The sequence below is a fragment of the Lissotriton vulgaris genome, chromosome 6, assembly GCF_964263255.1.
Source record: "Lissotriton vulgaris chromosome 6, aLisVul1.2, whole genome shotgun sequence".
Lineage (NCBI taxonomy): Eukaryota > Metazoa > Chordata > Amphibia > Caudata > Salamandridae > Lissotriton > Lissotriton vulgaris.
The window spans coordinates 1,529,200,501-1,529,228,285 of record NC_141694.1 but is presented as its reverse complement, the minus strand read 5'-3'; the positions used below and the strand labels follow the sequence as shown (position 1 = coordinate 1,529,228,285).

The window sequence follows — 27,785 nt, the reverse complement described above, 5'->3', positions numbered from 1 at the left end:
AATGTCTCTAACTATTCGCTTCCAGGGGTGAAGGGAAGGCTCAGTTGGTGGTAGAGGAAAGTCACAGCAGGCCAGGTATTTCATTTTAATGTTTTGGATGGGAGTGATTTACCAAGTGAGGTGAGGGGCTGAGGCAAAGCACAAGTATTTTTTGGTGTTTTATGGGATGACGTAATAAATAGCAAGATGTGGGCTGGATGTATGATGAAAGGCATTTCTTTATTAACATTTTTGTAGCTCTGAGAGAGTTGGGATGGGGGTTACAAAGTTAATTTTGTGTATAATTCCTGCGCTGTCATTGGTGGGGAGATGTTATATACAACCCAATAATTGTGCATGAATAATGATCAAATATGGATAGTTTCCTCCTTAGGGTTCCATGTGACTTCAGAGACAATTTGAGCTTCACCTCAGTTATCGGTGATGTTCCTTGGAAACACTAAATAAAAAATAAAAAAGCTGTTATGGCTATCTACCCATCCGCATACCTGTATAGAGTCTCAAAATGTATCTCCATGTTTTATTCAGTAAACTGTAAATCGGATGGGCTATGTTACATTTTGTTTAATCAGCATTGCAAGCCATCCGTGGAGCAACCCTGTAAACTGGATGATAATTTGACCCCCTTGTTCCCCATGTCCTCTGCTCCATTACTCTAAACCTAGGACCATACTTTATAAGTTCCCTAAGTATGTACAATATTACCATTAAGTCTACTAAGTAAACAACCTTGTTATTAGCTTTGGCAATAGTGTAAGAGGTGATGGTTCCTTGTGCTGTACTATCATGTAGCAAAAAAGAATCCTATTATTTTCAATCATTAATATATCAAATTCATTAGCCAGAATGGTTTCACCTATCCACTATGCTGATACAGACAGATATGTTACCTCGTTTGCAATTACTGCCACATTTCAAGTTCTGGACCTCGGATGAGCAATAATGCACAAATGTACGTGTTTTTCCCTGTCGAGCTTCAAACGTTGATTGAACAGTGTTTTCCCTGCTCCGTTAATTTGCAACAGTTCTTTTTATTGCAGACATCCGATGGGGAAAACTTGCGGTACACGCTATTTGCGCACTGGTTAAGTGATCAAGATTCGACCTCAAATATGAATTTGCGCAAAAATTTGGATTTGCTGCCAAATTGAAAGTTGGCCAAGTGTGTAGCCGCACAATGTAGAAGTGGTGTTCAAAAAACACAATAAAAAAGAAAACAAAAGACATTCACTCAACATTCACTCCTGTTCATTTACTAAACTAGTTATAGCATAGCGTCCAGGCTAGAGCATACATGAAAACAGACTGACACTCGCCCAGTATACTTTTGGCAGCCAGATGGCAATAAATCTGGAAAGTGGCCTATTTTTTTTTTTTAAGAAAAGCAGAGAGACAGATTTCAGAGATTCAACATGCGCAAAAATGTATAGAGTTTATTTGAGGCAGATCCTGAAAATAAACATTCATAAAAGAGAGTTTCTACTTTTACAAACAATAATTCTGTGCTGATCCGTCCTTGATTAACTTCTTACAACTTTCACAAAGGTATTATTTACCTTTAAAGCCCGAAAAAGGAAATTACCTTTGCTGTGAAACAGAGAGTGTCCGCAAACAAAGCTTTACTTTAAATGGCACACAGATATAGCTAAAGATGGCGACCCCCGTGAACGCAGCTGTTTATCCATTGAAGACTTTCAATGAGGCTGGGTGCATAGTTCAAGTTGTATTGTATATTACTAGACCTCCAAGTTAATGAGTCTCTCGCTACCCATTCAAGTAACATATTCTAGTGCAGATCTTTTCTAACTTTCTTTGTCCTTTGTGTACATATGAAAGCGCACATAGCATGAACTGAAAGCATAGTTATTGATTCACATGCATTCTGCTTTGTGCTTGCATTGAGCTTGTATCTGTTTATGAAATACTACAATATCTTTTCATACTCTGCTTTCAACAGAGTTTTCCGGTGTTCATAAATGATATTATTCACATTAAAGTTCTTTAAATATTTCTATGTTGTCATATTTATATACAAGAATCTCAAACTTAGTGTACCTGCTTGGTTTACATTACCTTTGTACTACTTTGTCTGGTCCAGTTGCAGTAGGTTTCAACCAGATCCAATTGCTGGCCACTGGGTGTTCAAAGATGTTTTGAAACTACCATGGAGAAACTGTAAGTTTTATCTATTTACATTATAAGGTTACAAGTGATGTTTGATTGTGACCATTGGTTTCAATCTGTATTTCTATTTTCCATTAAAATGTACATTGTTTTTCTTCAGGACATATGTAGTCCACTGTCCAAAACATTAATGCTGAAAGACACCGCTTGTACCTGGCCAAATGGCAGTTCTATAGTATAGTGCAGCGACATTAAATATAATGCTTACAATTTTAACTTAAATAGAGGAAACAGAACATGCTCAAATGGGGGGATAAAAGTCAACAAAACTTTTAAACATAATATAAAAGTACAACATGGCATTAGCAGGGTAATAACCCCCTATGAAACTTCAGAGTTCTTCAATAACTCACAGGTATTTGTACAAATGGCCCACTGCCATAATTTCATGTCATTTAAATCAATAAAATCAGTGCTTGATTTGAGCTGGTGGTTTGCTCGGCCCTGGCACTTAATAAGCAAACCCGGCGCTTATGACAGTCTGCCACAGAGTGGGCTGTTTGTCTGATTTAGAATGAGCATAACAACAGGTGTTTACTAATTCAATATTCGCTAAAAATGACTATTACCTGCTTTCCATGCTAATCCTATAGCTTTGGGGTCCTGGAATAGTCTGAATTGTCACACCTGTAGGAGTGTGATGGTTAGTAGCTGCTTTGGTACAGTCATTGGTAGCGCTGGCAGGGGCAATGGGTGACGTAGGCTGCAGTGACCTAGATGAGGGCCCTGGCTCTTAATATTTTACAAATTAAGCACTGGCAAAAATGCTATCCTCTGCTGAAGGGAATCGTTTTCTACAGGGGGATATTTGCTGACAGTCCTCGAGGGGCAGCCCATGTAAACTGTCTCCTGCTAACCAAATGACCTTCCATTTGGTCACACTAAATATAAATATATCCGTTTAATGTTTGTATACTAATGATTGATTGATTTAGTATATTTTAATGGTGCACTCAACAGGTAAAATGTCTTTTGGCAACTGCTTGACCTGTTTTGCCCCTTGAGGATCATTCGCAAGTATCCATATCTAACAGTCATTGCAGGTACATGGGATCAAAATGGCCATTATATACAAGAAAAAAGTGCTTTAGGAGTGAACTTCCTGGCAAATGTTTAGAATCAAATCACACAGCTATAAAATACAAATCTATCCCATGTGCTTGTAGTCAGATCTGTCTTGAGGGATGTGCACTTGGTTGGCTGTTAGTTTGTGGTGAACGTGGTAGATGGCCAGAGTTATCACAATGGAAAATCCTAGGACCAGCCCCAAAATCAAAGGCAGGGTTTCTTCAAGCTGCTCCCGCTGGTCCACTTGACATTTATATTCTGAAAGTGAAGAAAAAACTCATTAGATTACCAGCTTTAAAGCAGAGTGAAGATATCTGTGTTTGGGTACCAACGCAGGATAACGGTAAGGAGACCATTGTGTCATGTTTATCATGTGCCTATAACGTCTCCTTTTAAGAAGATAAGGTTTGGACTTCTGTTTCAGGGAATGTAGAGTTAGGTAGTATTTACAAATAATTCATTTGCAAGGCAGAGGAGTAATAGTTGTGATCTGGGAGATAATTTCTGATAAGTCATGATGCACATACACTCTGGTATATTTTGCAGTAACTGAGTTTAAGCTTTGCAAACACAGTAAATTCATTTAAATGATTCTTAAAAAGGAAACAGTCTGTACTGTCATGCTCACATATTGGGAAAATATTTTTTCTTTGATGCATTTTTTATATTTGTTCCCTGCCACATGGGCATGGATGTTTGTGGGGCACTTATGGTGCCCCCGCCTGGCCTCATAACTGAGTCAGTGGAGGGACGAGGCCCTGCTAGCGGCCCCCAAAGTCCATTTCTGCTAGCCTTTAAATGGCGGTCAGACTGCCATTGAAAGGCCGTCGGAAAGGGCCATTGTAATCCCGACGGTGGTGCCTGAGCGGGCACCACCCTCATTGTAGGGATTACAATCCAACCCGGAGCAGTCGGTCCCTTACCCATGCTGTGGCCTGACCACTGTTTCAGATGTCCCCGACACCGATGTGCTGTCGGTGTCGGTCCCACCGTCATCCTAATGAGTGTATGAATTGACACATGCCTGCTTTTTGCAAAAATAAATAAACAATATTGGCATTTTACAGAGTGTTCTCATGACTATTATGGAAAAAATTAATTTTCACAAACTGGTAGTAATATTTCAATGGCTTTTTTATTTTCATATTTACCATGTTGATTACATGTGATATCCTTTATGCAAGTTGCAAAGATTAATGGGGGCCAAGGATACACCAAGAGGCCCGTACCTTACTATTTATTGTCTGTAGTAGATTTGAAACTTTTGCTCAATATTTTTCCCATACAATTTGTTACAAGATTTAATGATCTTAACGTTTTTATCATTCAGTTTAAATTAATTACTGTATTGGGTCTTCTTTGGAAAGATGCTATCCAGCTAAACAAAAACATATGTTTTCAGTCTGACCCCTACAGTAGAAAACCTAGAATACCAGCTAATATATTCTGATGCTTATATGAAAGTTTGTCAGCATTGTGTGGTGGCAAATATTTGATAAAGGACAAATAAAAAAATGTAAGATCATTAAAATACATATCTGATTTGATTTACGCTATCGAGGAGCTAAACAAAAAATAAGGAAAGTTATTGTGGTAACATCCGGTGTTTTAGTTCAACACACCGAAGTGCAAAGGTCAATAAAGTGTTTTATAAACTTGTCAGAACATTTTATGTGTTGCCTAATCTTATGATTCTTCTTAAAGAATAGACATGAATGGAACGCCACTTATTACTTAAATTAAAAGGGCAACGGTTGACATTTCTGTAAATTTCTTATATCTTTCTGTATGTAAGTATTTTAATGTGTTGTATCTATTCTATATGTAACATCGATAAAATGATGCATAAAAAGTAAAAAAAAAATTGTAGCCACTTTTTTGACAAAGCACAGCCCTTTAATGCAAATTTCAAGTCATATTTATGCCATACAATGAAAATTGTTTAATGTAGTATGTGTATCTTTTTGCAGTTCTTATAGTGAAACTTTGACCCATTACTGTTTATGAGAAACCCATATTTGTTATAATAATTCGTTCTCATACTTGCTGTATAATTTCCATACTCTACAGGCCGAATTTACAAAGAATTGCTGCAACTCAGTGCTCCAGTAAAAAACAGAGCCACATCTACACAAGGATAGCACTATGTTTCTCATTCCACGGGCAGGCACACAATAGGCTGGCTTCCACCAATGCCCACACCTTATACCACAGTACAAGGGTGTGTGTGATGTCAAGCAGAAGTTTTGTATTGGAATAGGATCCTTCCTGTACAAAATGCTATGCTTTGAGATATTTTAACACTTTCATGCATTTGTATTTGTGCTACACAGAACAGCATGTTTGAAACTTTAGAAATGTGTTGAGAAAAGAAAAATGTTCTCTAACTTTCGAGGAGGCATAAGTTTGTGGCACAAATCTCTTTCTACCAAGGTCAGTAAATAGAGATCTGCGCTGATTCAAAACCCATAGGTAGTTGCATGGGAAATGCCATAAGCCATCCATTGTATGCCCCTTTATGCAAAGTAAGTAGTGCTAAGTGTTTAGGACTACTCTTCCAGTGCAAAACATGTTTTTCACTGGAAAGTAAATCCCAAAATCAACAGTTGGCATTGGAGTTGCATCGCAAAAGTGACACAAACCTATTTCAAAGTGTTGATACATTTGGCACTCTAAGTTTCCAGTGACTGTCTCACCTGTGCCTTTATTTAAATTGAGGAAACAAGAACGCTATGTTTCTATGGTAGGAACGGGGTTGGAGCTCATAGCCATTTAAATGTGGCAACTTTTCAACTTAAAGAGCTGTTGGGTCATTCTGCGTAGGCATTGTGTATGTCTTTTATGGTGTACATGGTGATGGTGATGTGCACTTTACCTCTTTACATTTACCGTCTTCTACAGATTCTGCATGGTAAGCAAGCTTTAATGTGGGAGCATGGTTCGAACACCATCAGTAGGTTTTCCAGTGTGCAAAATCGAGAGGCCCTGGATTCGGCTTTTTAACTTCACTATTCATGCCTTTAGGTCATTCTGTGTATATTATGGAGGGTAATTGAGAGTATTTATTTGATTGTCCCCTCCCATATTGTGCGCCTACAGCTGGACATATCTTAATTGCTTCAGCTTGTGCCAATAAGCTAGCTTGCTATGAGTGCTCAAGCTTGTATGGCTGAGATACCCGCCACCCCCTCTCAACACAATCCCCAAGGATGGGAAACCGGAAACAGTTCTGAAGTTTTTGGAAGACGGGAGGGAGTGACCCTCCCGGCCGTATTTATTAAAAATATGAAACAAAATTAAAACATTAAATCAACAGTTTCATATTATGTACAATTTCATTACCACATTGCGATGTTTGGCTAACCTTAACATATCCTCTAATACAAAGGTTCTCCTAGCCGAACTAACATCCTACCAAACATTTACTTGAAATTTTGAAATTGTACATCCTAACGTTTAAGGGCCAACGGCAAGGTCGTAACCGGTGTCAAGATCCCTAACCCAGACATATCCCCCTCACTTGTGAGGGGCAGCACGGAGGCATACCTCAAGTGCAACTACCAATTTCCCTTGACTTGACGGGGGCCCCAATAAAACTCGACGCCATTTAAAGGTCGTACGAGGACTCGTGTGAGGTATCTAGAAGGTAGCGTAGACCCCCCCCCAAACCCCACACAACTTACCACATCTGCCGTCGCAGACGTCCTGGCCCCGGGAAATTCCCCAGGAGGGGGCTATAACCCCTCCTACCCATGAAGGGGCCTTGACCGCCTTCCCTTTCCTTTCGGCGACCCATCCTTAGAAGGGACCGCCTCCCCGTTGAGGGGCCAATGGCCACCTCCCCCGAGCGCCCCCATCCGTAATGGGTGACGCCCACTCATAGGGATCTTCTAATTAGTGCTCACCGATCATGACCTTACCGCCCGACCAAAATAAATACGACAATGATAACTAAATAACTAAAGACTAAGTATAACAGACAGTAGCAACAACAACTTTATTCAAAGCATGCTTACTGATGAACACTAAAGCAGAATTACTTTATTTGCAAAACATAACACAAATCGACCATTCTTTATTGCATACTCAAAAATCTTCACGATAATACCACAACCTGTAAACGAAAATCAGAGTTATCCATCAAACTTTATTTAAAACCACTCGCTGTCTTCAGGGGCTGGTGGGTGGGTCAAAATTGGCTCTTCGTTCCGTCTCGAGCTCACGTGCAGCGAGGAGGTGCAGCTTCAGAGCACAGGAACAAGAGGATGCTTTCTGGTCTTGTTCCTTCTTTTATCCGTCTTCAGGGCGGGCGTAAACCCGCCCCTGCCTGCCCCAAGGGCGTGGCCAGCCGCGTCAGTGTCTAGGCCAACCCACTCTAGGGCGGGAAAAGGCGCGCCCCGGCTACGCCGCTTCGGGCATACCAGCCGAGACTCGCCTCCCGCCCAAGATGGCTTCCCGGGGGGATCGTGGTACTCTGCCATACGTTCGGGGGGACCGATTGGTCGCCCCTTTCCATATGGCTGAGATACCCGCCACCCCCTCTCAACACAATCCCCAAGGATGGGAAACCGGAAACAGTTCTGAAGTTTTTGGAAGACGGGAGGGAGTGACCCTCCCGGCCGTATTTATTAAAAATATGAAACAAAATTAAAACATTAAATCAACAGTTTCATATTATGTACAATTTCATTACCACATTGCGATGTTTGGCTAACCTTAACATATCCTCTAATACAAAGGTTCTCCTAGCCGAACTAACATCCTACCAAACATTTACTTGAAATTTTGAAATTGTACATCCTAACGTTTAAGGGCCAACGGCAAGGTCGTAACCGGTGTCAAGATCCCTAACCCAGACATATCCTCCTCACTTGTGAGGGGCAGCACGGAGGCATACCTCAAGTGCAACTACCAATTTCCCTTGACTTGACGGGGGCCCCAATAAAACTCGACGCCATTTAAAGGTCGTACGAGGACTCGTGTGAGGTATCTAGAAGGTAGCGTAGACCCCCCCCAAACCCCACACAACTTACCACATCTGCCGTCGCAGACGTCCTGGCCCCGGGAAATTCCCCAGGAGGGGGCTGTAACCCCTCCTACCCATGAAGGGGCCTTGACCGCCTTCCCTTTCCTTTCGGCGACCCATCCTTAGAAGGGACCGCCTCCCCGTTGAGGGGCCAATGGCCACCTCCCCCGAGCGCCCCCATCCGTAATGGGTGACGCCCACTCATAGGGATCTTCTAATTAGTGCTCACCGATCATGACCTTACCGCCACAGGTCCGGATAGTTGACCGGCTATCCGGACCCCCCACCACACTCCTACCTAAAGGTCATGTTTTAACGTCTTTAGCCACGCTATGAAGTCTCCTATGAGTAACTCATTCCCCACCCGAGACAAATGAACACCATCCCCCAAATGCATACTGTCCTCATTAATACACCCATGCGAAATAGAATGCAGTGCATTGGAACGGAACAACCTACTCACTTTGTTATTAATTTTTCTCACAGAATGATTTAAAGCAGAAACAGAAAAAGCCCCCCGCCACACTCTCCGTGGGATCATATGGGACCACGCAATTGTGCACCCTGGAACTCTCCTCGCTAACCAACTTACCGTGGAAAGCATCGCCTCCAGGAGAAGTCGTCTACCAGTGGTGACCAAATCATTGCCCCCAAGATGTACTATGACTACAGACGGCGGTGACCTCGTCCGCCCTAGCAAACCCTCGAAAAATGATTGAAACTGGTCAATACAGAGACCGCCCTTTCCGTAGAAGGACACACTGTACCCGTATCCCCCAGCCACGTGCACCATGTCACCTGCCTTGAATACGTCCGCGGCACGCCTCACGTATGAGTGGCCCACGACCCACACCACCTTTTTCACAGCCGGTGATGTCTGACCGCTGGCCCGGTGTTGGGTCGACTGCATAGTCCGCCCCGCCTCGTAGGCTTGCGTAACTGAAAACCAAACAAAACAAGAAGCGTGAGTACATCATTACAGCTTCACAACATGTGCAACCGCACATACCTTTTATAACAATCGGAGGACCAACGCCCCACACGTTTAACTTGTTCCACATTCAGACCCCCGGCTGTAGCCTCTGTAGCAGCCCCTATCCGAAAGGAATGGGTCCCAAACTCGCCCGGGTTCAAGCCCGCAGCTGTAATCGACATCGCAAGCACCCGCTGAAACTGAAACCTAGTCAGTGGGGTGGCGTCCGCGTGTCTCAACAAGGTCCCCCCCCCATGATGCCACCCTTCGTGTTAAATAATCCTCTAAACACTTCACTGGGCACATGGACGACCCGGGAATCCTGCGTATAATTATGCAGTCACCCATCCCACTTTGATCGGTCTTGGACCTCACAAACGAGACAGTCATTGTCTCCCCTCTGATCTGAACGTGCTCTGCGCACAGCCCTCCCGTCACATCCTGCTTGTTCCTCGCCACTAATTCGCTTACCCGCATAGCCCCATGAAATGCCAGCGTAAAAGCGGCTCGGAATAACACTGTCTCAAACTGAGATGAACATGTCGTAGGGAGTCTGGATAATAACTGGGCCAACCTATCCAAACCTATCGGGCGCCTCTCATCTACTCTGCGACCCTCAAGGCGTTGCCACCCACGTAGCGCTTTTTGCACAACGAAAGACGCTGTCGGGTCCTGGATCCCATGAGCCCTAGCAACAAAGGAAATGGCAGCCCGATGCCTCTGGGCCGTGGCCACCGATTTCCCTGCCAGATGTAAAGACATCAGAAAGTTCACTACCCATTCCTCCTGGCCCCAAAGCTCCTCTCTAGCAGTCCCCAAAAAGGCTAAATAGGACTGGAACGCCCCTTCATATGCCTTCCTCGTCCTGGGTGCTAAACTCTCTCCCACGAGGTTACGAAGTTCGGGGCACCGAGAGACCAGAGAGCTTCGGGAAAGGGTGCTGGCTCCGGGTCCGCTGTGGGAAGAAAACCCCAGAAGGCCTGCATACGAAAACGAGAAAGGGCATCAGCCGCCCGGTTCATTACCCCCGGGACATGTCTTGCTTTGAATAGCACATTCAATTGCATACACAGTAATACGATTTCCTTGAGCAGTCTCAAAATCCATTTGCATCGTGCTGCCTGGCTATTGATACACTCAACTACGGTCATATTGTCAGACCAGAATACCACAGAGTGATCTCTGAACCCTTCGGGCCACGTTCTCAGGGCCACCAAAATGGGGAAGAGTTCCAGGAAAGCAATGTTACTTGTCAGTCCACTGTCGTGCCACCATGCCGGCCATTTTTGTGCAGACCATCGAGTACCGAAAATGGCACCAAAACCTATACTCCCTGCCGAATCTGTCCACAGCCCCAGCTCCTCAGAGGACACGGCCGGTTTGTTCCAGACGACTCGACCATTGAAATCCGCCAGAAATGCCAACCAAATGCGCATGTCCTGGCGGACCTCAGCCGAGAGCCTTGTGCGATGATGGCCCTCCTTCAGTCCGACCATGGCTTGAGCGATCGAACGGGAAAAAGGGCGGGCCATTGGTATAACTCTTAGGGCAAAATTCAACTGTCCCACTAGCTGCTGTAATTGATGCAGCTTAACCTTAGATTCACTCATACACATTTGCAGGGATGCCCTGAATTTTAACACTTTATCACCTGGTAAACGGAAACAACCTTCTCCGGAGTCTAACTCGATCCCCAGAAACTCGAGGCAAGTCGAAGGACCCACCGTCTTACCTGGTGCCAATGGCACACCAAACTGATTCATTAAAACACAAAATGCAGCCAAAGCCTGCCCACATTCCGGATCCCCGGCTGCCCCCAGGAACAAAAAATCATCGAGATAATGCATCACATGTTGGAAACCCGTCTTCTTAGTGAAGACCCATTGTAGGAAACTACTGAATTTCTCGAAATAGGCACAAGATATAGAGCATCCCATCGGCATACAACTATCCATGTAATACTGACCCTGAAACATGAAACCCAGGAGACGCTGATCGTCTGGATGTACCGGGAGCAACCGGAACGCTGACTCGATATCAGATTTTGCCATCAGCGCACCGGGCCCCAGGCGATTCAAAATGGCTACGGCCTCATCGAAGGATGCGTACCGCACCGTACACATTTCCGGGTCTATCGCTTCGTTTACTGAAAGACCACGTGGGGCTGACAAATTATGTATCAGCCGAAACTCACCCGGGTCCTTCTTGGGGACCACTCCTAAAGGCGAACAAACAAAGTTAGCAACCGGGGGTACACTAAACGGACCGGCGACTCGACCTCGAGTAACCTCCTTCCGGATCTTTTCCTGTACCACGGTCGTATGCTGCAAGACCGATATCTGATTTTTGCATTCTTCCACACCCTGAAAGTCCCCCACTGGGATGCGGAAACCATATGAAAACCCGTTCCGCAACACCCCAGCGGAAGCACGATCCGGGTATTCACTGAGCCAGGGAATCATTGCCAAGGTATCAATCGGGGTAGGTAAAGGCGCCCCTCGGACTATGTTAGACCTGTTTGGCACCTCCTCTACCCGCGTTATCACCCGTTTTGGCTCTGCACGTGGACTCAGGATGGGATGATTGCCCACACCCACTACATTCGTGTCTAAATTTGCACGACCCTTGTGGCCTAGTACATTTACCCCTGTTAAAGTTCCAACAAACCCCCTTTTTACCTGCATTACCGGTAGGCCTCGAGTGATTGTCGGTACCCGTACCTGATCGAAAGGGCGTCCCCGCATACTGACGGGAGGATTCGCCCACGTTACTCCCTACCAATGGCAATTTCAACATACCAGTATCCTTCATTTTGGACCAGGACACAGAATCATAACAATCCCAAGTTAAGTTTTTATCATGTTCTTTTGCTTTTCTGAAAAGATTATCATAGCAGAACCAATGATTACCCTCGTGTGACACAGAGTACCCCATGATCCGTGCCTGATAAATCGGCAATTCGGGTAGCAATTCGGGCCTTCGTTCTCCCAAGATCGATGTGAAAACCCCCCACGCCTTGCCCCAATTGCCAATGTTTTCATTTACCTTAAAGGCGGCCATCTTTGCACGCCAAACACTCGGATGCATGAGGTCCTTCTGACCTTTAACATGCTCCATCTCATAATGATCAGTAAGCAACGAGAAGATGTTTACATATTCCCCTGCCCATATCTTTTCTTTAATAGCTAAAGGGACATGCTGACCCAACTTTTCCCTTCGAGAGGGTGCCGACTCTTCCCTCGCAATCGGCAATGGCCGCTTACCTGAACCGGACGCTGTCTCTGCGACTGAAACCGTCCCCTGTGGCTTCTCTACGGCCGCAGCCGGCGTGGATACCCTCGCTGCTCCCCGTGTTTCACGCAGTTGCTTCATCAAAACCTGCGCGTCGACAGCCGTGGCGCCCTCGCTACCTTTACCCAACCACGCTGCTAATTGTGCTGCCAGCTCGGGCGGCATATCTTCCCCGGACACGGGAGTGACCACAACGGGAATCGGATTCCCTTCCTCCGGCACGGGAGTGGGTGCTTCGAGCGGGACACTGGGACCCGGGATATCTCCCCCAGCTGCTCCCCTCCTGGGCCTCTTGCCTTTTCCTCCCGGGGCTGCTCCTACCAAAGGACGTTTCGGCCCCCCTTCCTCGTCTTTATCCATTCGCCTCTTTAGGTCGGTCACCTCTTTCATGAGAACACGCAGCATCTGGTCGGTAGTCATTCGCTTTCCCGCCTTCTTCGGCATTCTCCAACAGAGTGTCTGGAAAACAAACAAGAACGATTACAACGCTCAAAATTGGCTCTTCGTTCCGTCTCGAGCTCACGTGCAGCGAGGAGGTGCAGCTTCAGAGCACAGGAACAAGAGGATGCTTTCTGGTCTTGTTCCTTCTTTTATCCGTCTTCAGGGCGGGCGTAAACCCGCCCCTGCCTGCCCCAAGGGCGTGGCCAGCCGCGTCAGTGTCTAGGCCAACCCACTCTAGGGCGGGAAAAGGCGCGCCCCGGCTACGCCGCTTCGGGCATACCAGCCGAGACTCGCCTCCCGCCCAAGATGGCTTCCCGGGGGGATCGTGGTACTCTGCCATACGTTCGGGGGGACCGATTGGTCGCCCCTTTCCATTCTCTATGTAGTGTCACACTTTCAGCTTCCGCCCATTTTTACAGCCATCACATCTAGAATATCATACCAACATATTGTCAGACAGAAATATTAAATCCTAAATATAATTTACCAAAATATCATCAGAGTGAAGTTACAAATAGACAATATACACCCAACGTTTTTGTAAACCATATTTTAGACACAATATTGTCTTTGATAATATTTTTAATACTGATTTTCTGATGTACTACTTAGAGCAAGCCAAAAAGCTAGTGCAGTGCTTCCCAAGCTTTTTAGAAGCAAGTCCCGATTTTTAGAAAGACAAGCTTGCAAGACCCACCTAGCTTTACTGGACATGAGTAGGGGGCGATTTTTTGGTGTAATAGTAGACACGCTTTCAAAATGCTGTGTATGACTAAAATACCATACCCTTTAAATTGTTTTGCATTCCTCTCTAACAGCAATTGTTTGTACATGGCACAAACTTGAACATGCATTTAATATATCTTTATTGGTCTGTGGCCAAAATCCGCCCATAAAAGTGGCAGATGGTGAACTGCACTGAAGCTGGAACACTTTTCAGAGTGGGCTGCAGGACCACTGAAATCACTGTCTGAAATCACAAGGCTAGAAATGTTGGTGTTGATACCAGTTGTTTTAACAAATTTGAAAAACCTCTATTGCGCCAGAGTAGGGGGTAAAGACTTATTTCCATTAGTGTGTTAAAATAAGGCCCAAGGCTGTATTTTGTACTATTTTACCCAGTGGCTGCCGCCACTAGGTAGTTATTAATAGCTCAGCTGTTCCATGGGAAAAGTGTTTATTGTGCTGCTAATAACTTTGGCACCATTTGACGAATCTGCACAAAACGTTTCAAAAAGGTGCTACACTTTGACTAGCTTGTGCATGGAAAGTTTCAAAGTGATCTGTCAAGCGGGAGTAGAGACAAGAGGGGGGATGCCAAAACGCAAAATACCCTTGCATTTTCCATAGACTTTTTAAGACGGACTAGAGCGAAAACTGATTAACCAAATTACACCACATTTGGCTGGAAGCTAGATCATGGTCGGCAGATTGTTCTGTAAATCTGTTCAGTAGTTTTTGAGACAGTAAGCTTAAAACATAAATGTATATTTGGAAATTTGGGTCTGCAAGAGTTTCAAGAGACTCTAGCGAGAGCGCCAATGCGGTGTCCTTGGTCTCTGTGTAGGTGTGTGAGTGGCTTTTTCGATGTGTGAGTGGGTGTGTGGGTGTGTAAGTGGGTGTGTGAGTTGGTCTGAGAGTGGGAGTAATTTTTTTGAATTAGGATCTGGATCTACTTACCCATCGCGGATTGATACAAGGGCAGTGCTTAGCACCGCAGAGGATCCGCGATCCCAGCACGCCCGCAAAACAATTTTGGGGCAATTTCTTGCCCATGAGTAGTCCCTCACAAGCCACTCCATCAGTCCTATTGGGCCAGGATACCTCTCTTGGGGCCCGATGTAGGTTGCCCAATACTGGTCGGTAACGGCCGATTTCGGCCGTTACCGACCAGTATTTGGCTTTTGACATGTAGGTGGCTCGGAATTTACAGAATCTGTATATTTACCGATTCCGTAAATTTACCGCTTTGGTATTTTTCCGAATCGGTAAATATACAGATTCTGTAAATCCATATGTAGGTGGCACAGTTTGCAGTGCCACAGGCCCTTAGGAATTCTTAATTTACCACCCAATACTATTGGGTGGTAAATTAAGAATTTCTGTGTACATGCACATCTGTGCCCCTAAGGGAATGTATGTGTGTCACATGGCACACAAGCCAGAAACAGGGGTGCAACAGGGTGTCAAAGTGACACCCTGTCCCCCTTGGCAATTGGGTATTTTACAGATTCGGTAAAATATCGAATCGGTATTTGCCATTGATTCCTATGGGCTTCAAGGCCCACAGGAATCAATGGCAAATACAGATTCGGTAATTACCGAATCGGTAAACACCAAAACTTACCGATTCGTTATTGAATTCGGTAAAAATACCCACATCCCGATTGCCAGTTCTTAAATACCGAATCGGTATGATTCGGTATTTAGGAATCGGTAATCTGGGATTACCTACATCGGGCCCTTGATCCTTTATATCCTATTTACTCTTTATCTCTCCCCCCCCCCCCCCCCCCCCTCCCTCCCGGAACAGTATCCTGATTCACATAATGGCGGCTGCAACATTTCTCTTGGGTTGATGCCAGCCTATCATGGCACTGATGGTAACACGAGGATCCATGGATCCACTGCGGTGGATCAGTTTCTCTAGATATACGTACATCTTTTTCTTTAATATTTCTAAAACTACTGAACATATCGACACTAAATTACGAAAAGCACTCTTTCTGGACCAAGTTCTAGTTTTCTGCAAAATTAGGTGTAATTCTGCTCAGCCGTTCATGCTGTAGTCGTATATAAAGTCCCTTTTTGAAATTGAAGGCCTTTTTCTCGGCCCCCACCTGACCCTAAAACAGCCCAGAGAGCAGCTGAAGAGAGTGGCAAACTAGTTTTGAAAAAATTGTGGAGAATTGCCATGCGGTGGCAAATTTATTTTCAAATAAAAAACGCTTTTGCTGTGGAAAGCTCGTATATATAATAATATGAGGCCATTGTCACACAATTGCACTTTGTTTGATGGATGATTGAGATAAAATACAAAATAAAGTACTTTAAGGATGCTGAGCTGTGCTGCCTGCCTTTTATGCCTGTACATGAAAGGAGGACCTTTGCCTCTGTGATATTGACAGCGAAGGAATGTTTGGTGTATATATATGTATATATATTTTTTTATATAGCGCAAACAGTGCTGAGATGAACGGCCCTGGAGTGCTTTACATAAGCAACAGATTACATTACATATGGTCAGATTCATTTTATTTTCAAGCACAGAAGAGTATATGATTTACCCAGAGCGAATCCATATTTCCCAATTTACATGTGAAAGTCATACACTAATGGGATGTTTGTGTATGATCACATATGGAGATAGTGGGATATAAAGATAGACAGGATAGTGGTAAAGGTGTAGCATGTAGCTGGTGGTGCATTTTGGATCAAACTGTTGCAAATATACTTCTAAAGCTTTGTGCAGTAGCGTATTGTCATTTACATACAGCACATTTTTCATTGTAAGGGACACTACATTTGCGAAGAAATACTGTTTTACTGATAAAAGTATATAGCTCACAAATGATAATGTGTGGAAAGTGGGCTTCAGTGAATATTTATCATGTGTGCATCACCAAGCAAAGTGTCTTGATTTCTTTTGATCCCCAGCAAAATTGTCACATGGACCACTTTACAAACTCTTCTCACTTTGCAGTGTGGTCAAGAAAAGTGAACAACAATCCACTTGTTAAATGAATAGGCAGCAATTTGTCAGAAGACATAGCCTGATGCTTGAGCTCCGTATTAAAAGCACAGTAAATATGACAAGATTAATACAAAATGTAAAGTAATCTTTAATTATTGCGTTTCATTACCCACCATAAATCAGCTGGCGACTCACAGTTGGGGAAACACTGGGCTAGTGACATACCACAAATCAGCAGGCAGAGCAGGTTTATAGAATGTTGGCCTAGGAAGGAAAATTGTGTGGTTGGAAAAACCTACATTCCAGTGGGGTAACACAGGCCCCCGGAGCCCCAGGGGTGCGGGGGCCCTAAGTTCCAAGGGGCCCCCACACTTAAGTACTCTGGTCGGAGCTCTACCGATCGTGTCCGAAGGGGGCCCTCCACATTTTTTGCAGGGGGCCCTCTCAAGTTTCGTAACACCAGTGCTACATTGCCAAATGAGTCCCTGCCGCACCGAGTTAAAATAGAACCACAATGTACTCTTTCAAGGGTAAACCACATACACATCAGCCCTCAACTTTTACATACACCTACACAGGATCAAGGCAAGCAAAGAAATGTATGGGACTTTTAACTAGGGAATGTCAATGGGCATCCTCCACTCACAGGTATAGAAACAAAGGCAAATGCCCCACAACTATGAAACCATTGCCACTACCTCTAGCCATGACATAGTTTAGGTTGAAGAGGCTATAACCATGCTCCACTGGATGGGGGACTAGACACAGAGCAACTCTGGCCACCCAAACACCACATGGATGGCAAATAGCAATGAAAAGATGGTGCTTTTCTATTATGTATACATTATTGTTAGGTTCCCTAGAGGAAAACAAAAGACTAGCTAGAAAACAAAGAAGGACACAGCAGGATTCAACACATTTTCAAAGATGTACACTGAACTTTCATCCAAGAGCCTTTATTTCTAAAATTGACACATCTTTTGAGGGAATGGGCAGTAGAGAGGCAGGATGCCAGGCAATTGGATTTTTAGAGATGGCTGTGTGGCAGCCGTATGTCTGGAATGGTCTTTTGGGAGGGATTAGCTCCCTGAGCTATTACAAGAGAATATAAAGATTAAAAGCAGTTACAATCTAATACTGTATTGGCCACAAAAATGCTGCAATAAATACAACAGTTTACCGCAAAGCTTCTAATTGAATGGAGCACAATTTTAAAATCAATGCCGTAATATGCTGCTTTCAAAAACTGAGCTAAAGGAAATTTTAAGTATGGGCAGCTCATTTAGAATATTTAGAATATGGTGCACATATTCTAAAATATGCTGAGAAGAAATGGATATGGTAATAAGAAAAAGAGATTCAAAACTGTTCTGTATAGAGAAAATATCTGAAGCTATTGTGACAAGACATGGTGAAAGTGTTGTTAAAATGTGCTATGCCTACAATAAGGTGTACACAGTGCCCACGTCTTGCTGACTTTTTTATCTCCTTTTTTAGTTGAGTTTACTGCTAACAAGATAAGCAAGGTAATTGTGTCCCAAAGCCAAGTTTGACATGTGGCAAACATAAGATCTCTTGACGGGGTTATAAACACTGTGGAACCTAAAATACTTGGTCTTCCTCTTGAGAGAGACCTTCAAGTTTTGGAATCTGTGTCTACCTCTTTAGATAGCAGACTGGAAGCTACTAAGAAAGGTTGCATTCAAACTGGCTCCCTGTTGGTAGATCTTAGCCCGAAAACAAAGTTTATGGAATTATGCTTAGCAGAAAAATATATGTCATTCTACTGCTGTACTCATCCGTTAATGAGTTATATTTTCTGTGAAAATATAATACCATCTGATGCCAATCTTACTTCATATTCTACATGGGCAAGCGAGATCCATTGGAGAGGTAGCTTGATCTCCAAATGGTATTATCTTCTAGGCCTATATTATAGAGTGTCCTGGGGCACAACAAGCTTTGTGCAGCCGTCGGTCACTATGGTATTATTAAAGGAGCTGTAGACTTGTGTGCGGCCACTTCTATAATCCTAATAGCCCAGGCACACATGTAGTGCCACATACAAGATGATGGACGGAATGTTGCACAATGGCAAAACATTCACCCCCAGTCACAGATCTAGGTTTAATCCATCGTTATCTTGCTCACCAAGCCACCCTAGTTCAGCCAGCGCTATGTTGAGAGAGTGTTCCAACATTTGAATGGGGGTGTGGCTCTATGTATAGGAGGAGGGAATCACTTTGCCTCTGCGCCCACACCATCAGCAGTGACTGACATTAATGGACGTGACTGCCATTCTGAGGGGAGAGGCAAAAAGAGGAGATGAAACACTGAGCAGCTGGATTGCAATGAATACTTGCTGCTCAGTGATAAAGTTGGCCGAATCTGTGCTGTCTTCTGGGGGGGGGGGGGGGGGGGGGAGTTTGATTTCGATTGTGGTCTCATGAGCATGTGCTGAGCGGGCGAGGTCTTCTTTGCCCTGAAGGCATAAGTTACAGCATTGACATCACATTGGGGGGACATGTTAGGTTGCAATTGGATGCACAGGGTATCATTTGGGGTGTTTATTTCTAAGGCCCAGGGTTGAGCTAACTGAGCTCCATTCATTTACATGGCAGTGGGAAGGGCATACCAATGGAGACAATGTCAGAGGGGAGGCAACCACTGTAGGGTATCATGAGTTTGGAGGCAGCCTGGAGCCTGGGACAGAAGCACATGTATGTGTCTTTATTTCATGCAGCTCAATGCTACATTTTTCAAAGTGCCATGTAGCGCACACTTGCCCATAGGGCATGTGGGCTTTACATGTGCACATTTATTTTTTGGGAGGGCTCCCTTGGCTTTGCACTACCTAATTTGCAATTACCAATTAGGTAATCGCAAATCAGCTAATGCAAAACCATTTGCACCTATGACAAAGAACGAATGGAGTAATATCACCTAAAAGTGATTTGCTATTTACCGAATTGCTATTAGTTAATATTAAGGAATCACTAAATCTTTGGTGATTTCTTACATAAATAGCATTTCCTCATATACCAAATATGGATTCTGTAAAAATCACTATTTGGTAATAGCAAAAAGCTTATTTGATACATGTGGCCCAAAATGTATGTGGCAAGATCAGTGTAAACTACCACATATGAAAGCAACATTTGGGGTTATGTGAATTTAAATAGCACTCTTTACAATGCATGTGTTTTGTACGCTTGCCATTACAATGCAAGTTGTTACAACAAATGCCATTACGACGCAAGTCGTTACAACGACTTGCTGTAGGGCGGGCGCTGGAGTTTGGAATAGTATAATTTACTATTCCAACTCAAGTGTGTGCGACAGTAGGGAAGGTGTTGGATTGAAAATTCAACAAATTCACACACCGTCTGCCATCTACAGCAAGTCGTTGTAACGACTTGCGTTGTAATGGCATGCGATGTAATAAGGCGTTGTTGTAACGACTTGCGTTGCAATGGCATGCGATGTATCGCATGCATTGTAAACGATGTCTCCCTTGAATTTACATCCTTTACAACTAGAAGAAGGTAGGTTTGTTAGAAGGCTGTTGTGACTTCCCCAATCGACTGCAACTTTCATTCTCTACTAGGCGTTATCCCTGCTATACATTATTATTAGTATGAATCTGAAACTATTATTTTCATGGGCCCCCATTTGGGCCAAAGACTATGTGGCCTCATGTACAGCTATTCTAAAGAAAGCAATACTTACTTTGTAATCCTGTAAAACGGACATAATAGTTACAAAGAAGTCACAGCTAGGTCAACAGCTGAGCTGTCAAAATCACAGGTAATGATGCATGCATCTACAAAATGCTTAGAAGGACCTGGGCTGTATATTCTCTGTGATAAAAATGTATATATGTAGGTTGTAAATGTGATGTATTTAATCTATGAATAGAACACAATGAGAAAATCCTGCATTAGTGGTTATTTCTTTCTTTGTGACTTATCAACATTCTTTATATGATATGCCATCTTTACAATAAACTGAGGAAAATATCAAATAGACCACTATTACAAACAAACCCAAATAGGATTTCCTGATTCATATGTCTGGTTGTCAGATTAAATCACATATCTGATCAAGGCTGACCATAACTTAAATATAGTTAGCCGTTTTTTTAATATGGTATGTCAAGGGTGGGATGCATAGTCTGATTTGTATTATTTGTGCATATCATATTTTAATTGAATATTCATCATTGCATGTTTTTGTTATGAATGAAATTTTAGAAGTATACTTAATAATGTATTTTTAAACAATGAATTACTCAATCAATGTAAATTACATTACTGGATTTTATTTATCTTAATTGTTTTGTAATGTAGTTTGTATATGACTTGAGGATGATATTAATATTCAAACAGCACTTCTAACAGACTTTGCCATACGTAAAAGGTACATGAAGATCTTGAACGTAATATTTAGGATTGTTAGTAAAAACTGTAGTTACCCCCACCACAAGTAGGGTTTTAAAAAATATATTCAGTATTCACAAAGTATTCAGTAAAGAACCCAGAATGTATAGATTGATTCCTTTGTTAAATATCCCAAAAAAGACTTTCCTCACAGTGATACTGGTCCATTGGAAACCGGGAAAATTAGGAAATGAATGGATCAATTTTAACGCTGTTTTTATTATTATTAATGATGGACCTTGTACGTGATTATGTGTGAATAATTGTACTTTTATGGATAATGAAATATCCGAATAAAGACTATTGACTTGAATGGATCATCTTGATCAATCAGCTAAGATTTAGGAAGTTAGTTGTACCATGCATCATTGTTGTGCATTGAATTGATGGTCCAGAGGTCCATAACGTCTCCAAAGAGAAAGGTATTCTGCTGTTTTGACAGCCCACAGGAAGAATTTGATTGGGTGAAGCATTCAATACTGAGAGTGAAGATACCATCTTTATGACTGGACTAGGAGTTCGTCTAGTTGTTAATTCCTTTAGCTACTGGCACTAGACTGCAGGGTTACATGAGAGATAGAGGATTACAATTGGTAAGAATACAGTTAGCTAATTACTTACACAATGATTATATAGTAACTGCGATTTAGTTTTCTCATCATTTGGATGTTCTGGTTGCAATAGGCATTTCTATAAGGTTTTATGGAAGTGTAGGCAGCCTTTACTCTAACCTTATAACTCAATGTCAACTGGCCAAAGATTGAATAGCCTACAGAGACTCATTTATGCTCCTGTATGTTACAGCCAAGTGGAAAAACTAACCATAAAAAGTCATAGTCATCGTCATTGGGAAAAGAATGATAGCAGTACATTCGTGCTTCCAATGTGATATGATAAAGAAACCCTCTTCTAACAATTATTTTGGAGGTACATTCTTCCAAATGCTTAAATGTAGTATTTGAAACAATCATGTTACAAATGCATCCTGTATGTTGGGTGTCTGAAGGTTAACTTTTTTCTAAGATCACTACTCTGTATTTCCTTATATTCTGGTGTTTAATCTCTAAATCATACCCATCGTAATGTATGGTACTCATATTTAGGCTAGTGATGAGAAGTAATATTTTAAATATTGGAAGGCTTTTGCAAGGGACATATGTTAAGCCTGCTTTGAGTCACATTAATGTATTCGTTAGGAACAGAGTTGGGGATTTCTTGCCTAAATGTTTTGGAGACCACAAACATTCTCAGATTACCTTGTATAGTTATAGTGTTTTACAACTGGAATAGGAAAATATTGACAGTTTAAAATGCTTATAAGAAGGGGATCAAACACATTTGGAAAACATGACCCAGCTGATGACTGTATAGAACAATCAGCCTTAGCGTGGTCTTCCTCCAAACATTTTGCCTTACCCTTCCATATTTTTCTGAACTCCCCTAACTTTTTGCCTTTAGACCTCCTGTTTTTGCTGACTTATTTTTTTTGTATGCCACTGGACTCTGCACACGTTACTGCAGCTAATAAGTGCTAAAGTGTTTGTGCTCCCTTCTTTAAGCTTTGTAACATTGGCTTGTCCCCAATTTCCATATTTACTTTACCGATAAGTCCCTAGTAAAGTGGTACTATATGTGGCCAAGGCCTGTAAATTAAATGCTAATAGTGGGCCAGCAGCAGTGATCGTGCCATCCACATAAATAGCCTTTGTTTTAGACCTGCCATTGCAGCGTGTGTGTGCAGTTTTAAACTACTATTTCGATCTGACAAACTAAATCTTTTGAAAGCCCAAACCGTCTTTTTTAATACATATAAGTCTCCCTTAGGCTCGGCCCTGGACGGCCCAAAGGGCAGGGTGCAGTGTCTTTAAAAAGTAGGATATGTACTTTTAATATTTATATGTCTTTATAATGAAAAAACCTTAAATTCGATTTTCAGTAGGGCAAGCCCTACCACGCCTAAATATGGAGTTACCTTGTTACATTTAATAAGCTGTAACTTCCAAATGGGAACAGGTAAACAGTTCATATTCGGTGGCTTTGAAATTGTATTTAAAAAAATCCTCCTTGGTGGTGAAGTCAGATATTTTATAACAATTTTGAAAAAAACACTTTTAAAAAGAAGCATTTTGCTACTGAAACCACTTAGTGCCTGCAGCGTGTCTCTGGGTCACATGACCGGGTATAATTGGCAGTTGGACTTTCAGTGTTCCTCCTAGTCAGCCACAGACAATAGAGAGATTGGGTGTGCCTGGATAGGCAATCATTGGCAGGATGGGAGGGCAAAGTTAGGCACAGCCCCACTTACACCTGAATAGGCTGTCTTACCTACACACAAAGGATTGCATATTCCCTGTAGTTAGTCTGGCGCCAAAACATGGGATTCAAGAAATCTGTGTACCTCATAGGCGAACCTCTGGAAGCTTCTCCCACTTCAAAGGAGGCACCAGGTATAAACTTTAGACCTCTGATACCAACTCTTCAGTACACTGCTGGACATGTGAATCATGCAGAAGAAGGACTGCTGTGCCGCTTTGCTGTGAGAAGGATTGCTACTCTGCTGCCCTGCTACTCTGCTGCTCTGCTTGCTGAAAAGGAAGATTGGACCTGCACCCTAGCCTTGGTGACTCCAACCATCAGCCAGCTGAACTCCTGTTCTGAGCTCCAGGAACAATAACAAGCTCCAGAGGCTCCCTGTTCTGCCCAGCTGACCTGCTGCCTGGGCCTGCAACTAGACCTGCCTGAGCCCTGATGGCCTGGAGTGAGTTCCTGACCCCTAAGTGGTGTCCCTCAGGTCTTGGACCCTTGGTGCAGCCTCAGTTGAGTTCCCCTAAAGTTTACAGGCTCTTCACATCTGTGAATGGGCCTGTTGATGCCAAAACCTTGCTGTCTGCACCCATCACCTATATGAAGTTCCGGTGAACCAAATCTTCACACTACAACATTGATTGCTCATGGGAACCGCCAACGTGAACCACAAGCAAGAACTGTCTGCGACGCAGACAGAAACTTTTTGCTACAGCAAAGACTGTCCACAATGCCCAGCCTGCTCTTCGTGCTACTGAGACAGCTACCTGTGACACTCTTCCTTCTCCTTTGCGACACCTTCCACTGCGAACAGAACTAAATCGTCTGGACTTAAAGGTAACTCTTTCAGTGGGACTTACATGGACCCTGTAATTTTGTGTTACACTACCATCCCCTATAAATAATTTGAGACCATTTCCAGTTTTGTTTTTTAATTATCCTTGATTGGCTTCTTTTTCTTTTTCAAAACGTAATCTCAATACTACTACCTGACTGCCTGTGACCATACCTGAAGCAATGGAACTCAAGCTGGCCAACTCGGAAAATTACACTGTGGTTGAGCCCAAACAGTTCCGCACGGAAAGAGAACTTCCCACCAAGAAGGGTACCAAAACGTCGGAGCTGCAGGAAATTCTGAGGGCCTGGTAGAAGGTTCACCAGTCGCTAACAGCAGCAGAGGAGCATTGTGATGAAGCTGATATGGATGAGCAGGATCAGGAACCAGGCTTTTAATCTAGTCTCGCACAACCAGGTAGCCACTGTTGTCACTTTGTGTTTTTTGGCTCTATTTGCACTTAAATCTTTAAAATTGCAGATCTCCAGCCCTACAAATTTGGTATTTTTAGTTTTGGGTTCAATTAATTTATTTAATTTTACTCTATTATTCTACTTTGCAGTGGGATTCTCTTTTATTGTGTTTTTTTATATGTTTATTGAGTTTGCATACAGAAAAATAAAAACAGGACAATAAAATAAAGACAGTGACATATTCCAAGTGACATCGTCCCCGTACGACAGTCTGATGATCATACATCGTAGCATCATTCTAAAGAAGAATAAAAAAAAGGTCAGTACAGCAAACACCCAAATGGCCCGCCCATAGAGCGACAACGAACCCCTCATCTTCCATACCTCTACCCTGGCGGGCAGTAAAATGAATGGTTAAGTAATCCGAGTCCCAAATGGAGGTCTCGCTACGTGGTAGAGTCTTGGCTGTATTGGCCGGCCGTCGCCGGAGATGTAGTGTCGTCATGTTCGGTAGTCGTCAGGGTGGCTCTTCTGTCATATATAGGGCACAAACGTTTTTGGGTCTGTTGCGGGGTGGTAGTAACTCGCTTTAGTTTTCCGTTTTGGTGCAGCAGTACAGCATGCCCCTGGACCACTGTGTTAATGTAGGAGTCGGGCCGCGAAGCCCACAGAGTGCAACGCATCTCTTCGCTAGAAAGAGTACCATGTCCACGAGACGCGTGTGTGCCTTAGGGAGAGGTTTGGAATATCCCAGTAATGCTAGGACCGGATCCGGGGATATCGTCATATCCGTGATACGATTAATTTCAGTAAATACATCTCCCCAGAAGTGGGCGACCCATGGGCAGACCCAGGCAACTTGAATGAAATCAGTTATTTGCTCCCCGCATCTTTCACACTGGGGTCCCTCGTGCAGGCCATAGCAATATAATCGCTCCGGGTTGTAGGAAACCCTGTTTAGGAATTTAAAGTGGACTAATCGATGACGTCCGTTGAGTGAGATTCGTTTGGTGCTCAAGCAGCAATAGAGCCACTTGTCATCCGTCAAGTCTACCTGTAAGTCCAGCTGCCATGCCAGTCGTGGTTTGGTGTAGTTGCCTTCTCTGTCAGAGAGTGTGGTGTGATAAATTCTGGACACTAATTCAGCTGGTGACTTTACTTTTATAACGGCAGTCAGTGCCAGAACTTCTGGAGGCACCGCCATATCTTCCCCAAGCAGATCCCTGAGAGCGTGTTTAAGTCTGTGGAATTGGAATTGTGCAAGGGGCGACTGACCTGTATTCTCCTCTGTGACATCCTCCCAGGGGCAGGCAATACCGTCTGCAAAGAGGTCTCCTATGGTGGGCACGTTTAGCGTCTGCAGTGCAGCTATGACTCCCCTGTCTATTTACATGAAGCAAGCCAGTGGCACCAATGTAGGCGAACTAGTGGAGCATATAGTATATTACCGGCTTGAGCGTCCAAGATATAATGCCAAGCGTGCGTGACCGAATTTAGAGAGTCCATTATGCCAGTGCGTCTATCCCGAGGCGCGAACAGCAGGGCTGGAAGTGGCCTGGGGGCGGCAACTATGGTCTCAATCCGTATGTGCAGAATGTCAAAGGGTCCATGTATCCAATGATATGTATGCAAGCATTGAGCAGCTCTATAGTATAATTCCAAATCGGGAGCTCCAAGACCCCCATGGTATATGGCAATGTCAATATTTTCCAAGCAACGGGTGGTTGCTTGCCCGCCCATGCTAGACGCACCATTAGGGAGTGTAGACGCTGAAAGAATGTTCTGGACAGGACCATGGGTTTGTTCGTAAAGAGGAAGAGGTAGCCTGGTAGGACAATCATTTTCATAAGGGATACTCTGCCCATCAATGACAGAGGGAGGCCAATCCATCTGTCAACATCATCCTCCAGCTTGGAGATGGCAACACCATAATTCTCCCTAAGAATAACCTCTGAGTGGGTATGTAGCCGGATATTCCAAACCAACAGGGGAAAGTAGAGGTACTGATAGAATCACCCTCCAAAACAAGGTTTATATAACCAAAAGGATTCTATCAAAAAAAGTGAAAAGGTGATAGTTTTTTTATTTTTAATATTCTTATAAGTGGTACTAGGCTCTCTCTTAAAGATGGAAAGATGGGAGCACAATGTGCTTGTTAAAATACCCCTCACACACTAAAAAAACGTTAGTGTCATGCATCATCATAGGGGTCTTCCCGCCCCTATAACGGGACGGGGCGTGCTACGACCAAACGAACTACGCGGGAGCACTTAAATTGTGACAGAGGCTATGTGTCGGTGCATGGGTATCAGTGAAAGTGTAGGGACCTAACACTAGTGGGTGTGAAAAAGTGAAAAAAAGTTGAAAAAAGTTAAAAATTCCCTGGCTTAGTAGAAAAAAACAGATTTATTAGCTTCTCTAGCTGGGAACATTAAGAAGGGGTTGTGTGGTAGAGCATTAGCTTACTACCTAGTCGACATGTTTCGTAAGCAGTCCCCTACTGTTTACTCATCAGGACGAAATAGCGATCCCTACTTATAGTACTCAGTTCTATAAAGTGATGCCTACTGTCCTACAAACAAACAGCAAAAATCAGCTGGCTGTTTGGGCTTCGGGGCATGAGTTGGCCCAGGTGAAGCAAAAAAACAATACAATTGGTATAAAAAATTGACCTAATATGGTCTTTATCTCAGTAGTTGTCAGAGCCCCATGAGTTTGCAGGCGAGGGGTGTTCTGCGCGGTTTAATGTCCGGCAGCAAAAGAAATCATGGTTCCTACCCCCGTGCTCCTCCGAGGATTTTGCCGAGCCGGCAAAATCCTCGGAGGAGCACGGGGGTAGGAACCATGATTTCTTTTGCTGCCGGACATTAAACCGCGCAGAACACCCCTCGCCTGCAAACTCATGGGGCTCTGACAACTACTGAGATAAAGACCATATTAGGTCAATTTTTTATACCAATTGTATTGTTTTTTTGCTTCACCTGGGCCAACTCATGCCCCGAAGCCCAAACAGCCAGCTGATTTTTGCTGTTTGTTTGTAGGACAGTAGGCATCACTTTATAGAACTGAGTACTATAAGTAGGGATCGCTATTTGGTCCTGATGAGTAAGCAGTAGG

General features: G+C 43.5%; 1 protein-coding gene across 2 annotated transcripts in view; it reads right to left on the bottom strand.

Moving 5' to 3' along the window:
- Positions 1-1,418: 1,418 nt before the first annotated feature.
- LAMP5 (lysosome associated membrane protein 5) overlaps positions 1,419-27,785 on the bottom strand; it is a 138,550-nt gene continuing 112,183 nt past the window's right edge. Inside the window, exon 6 of one of the 2 annotated variants that reach the window (XM_086927704.1) lies at positions 1,419-3,510. In XM_086927704.1, coding sequence (XP_086783830.1) covers positions 3,332-3,510 — 179 coding nt within the window. In that variant the 3' untranslated portion in view covers positions 1,419-3,331. The remainder of the gene's footprint in view (positions 3,511-27,785) is intronic. The other variant, XM_086927706.1, reaches the window with a different exon arrangement.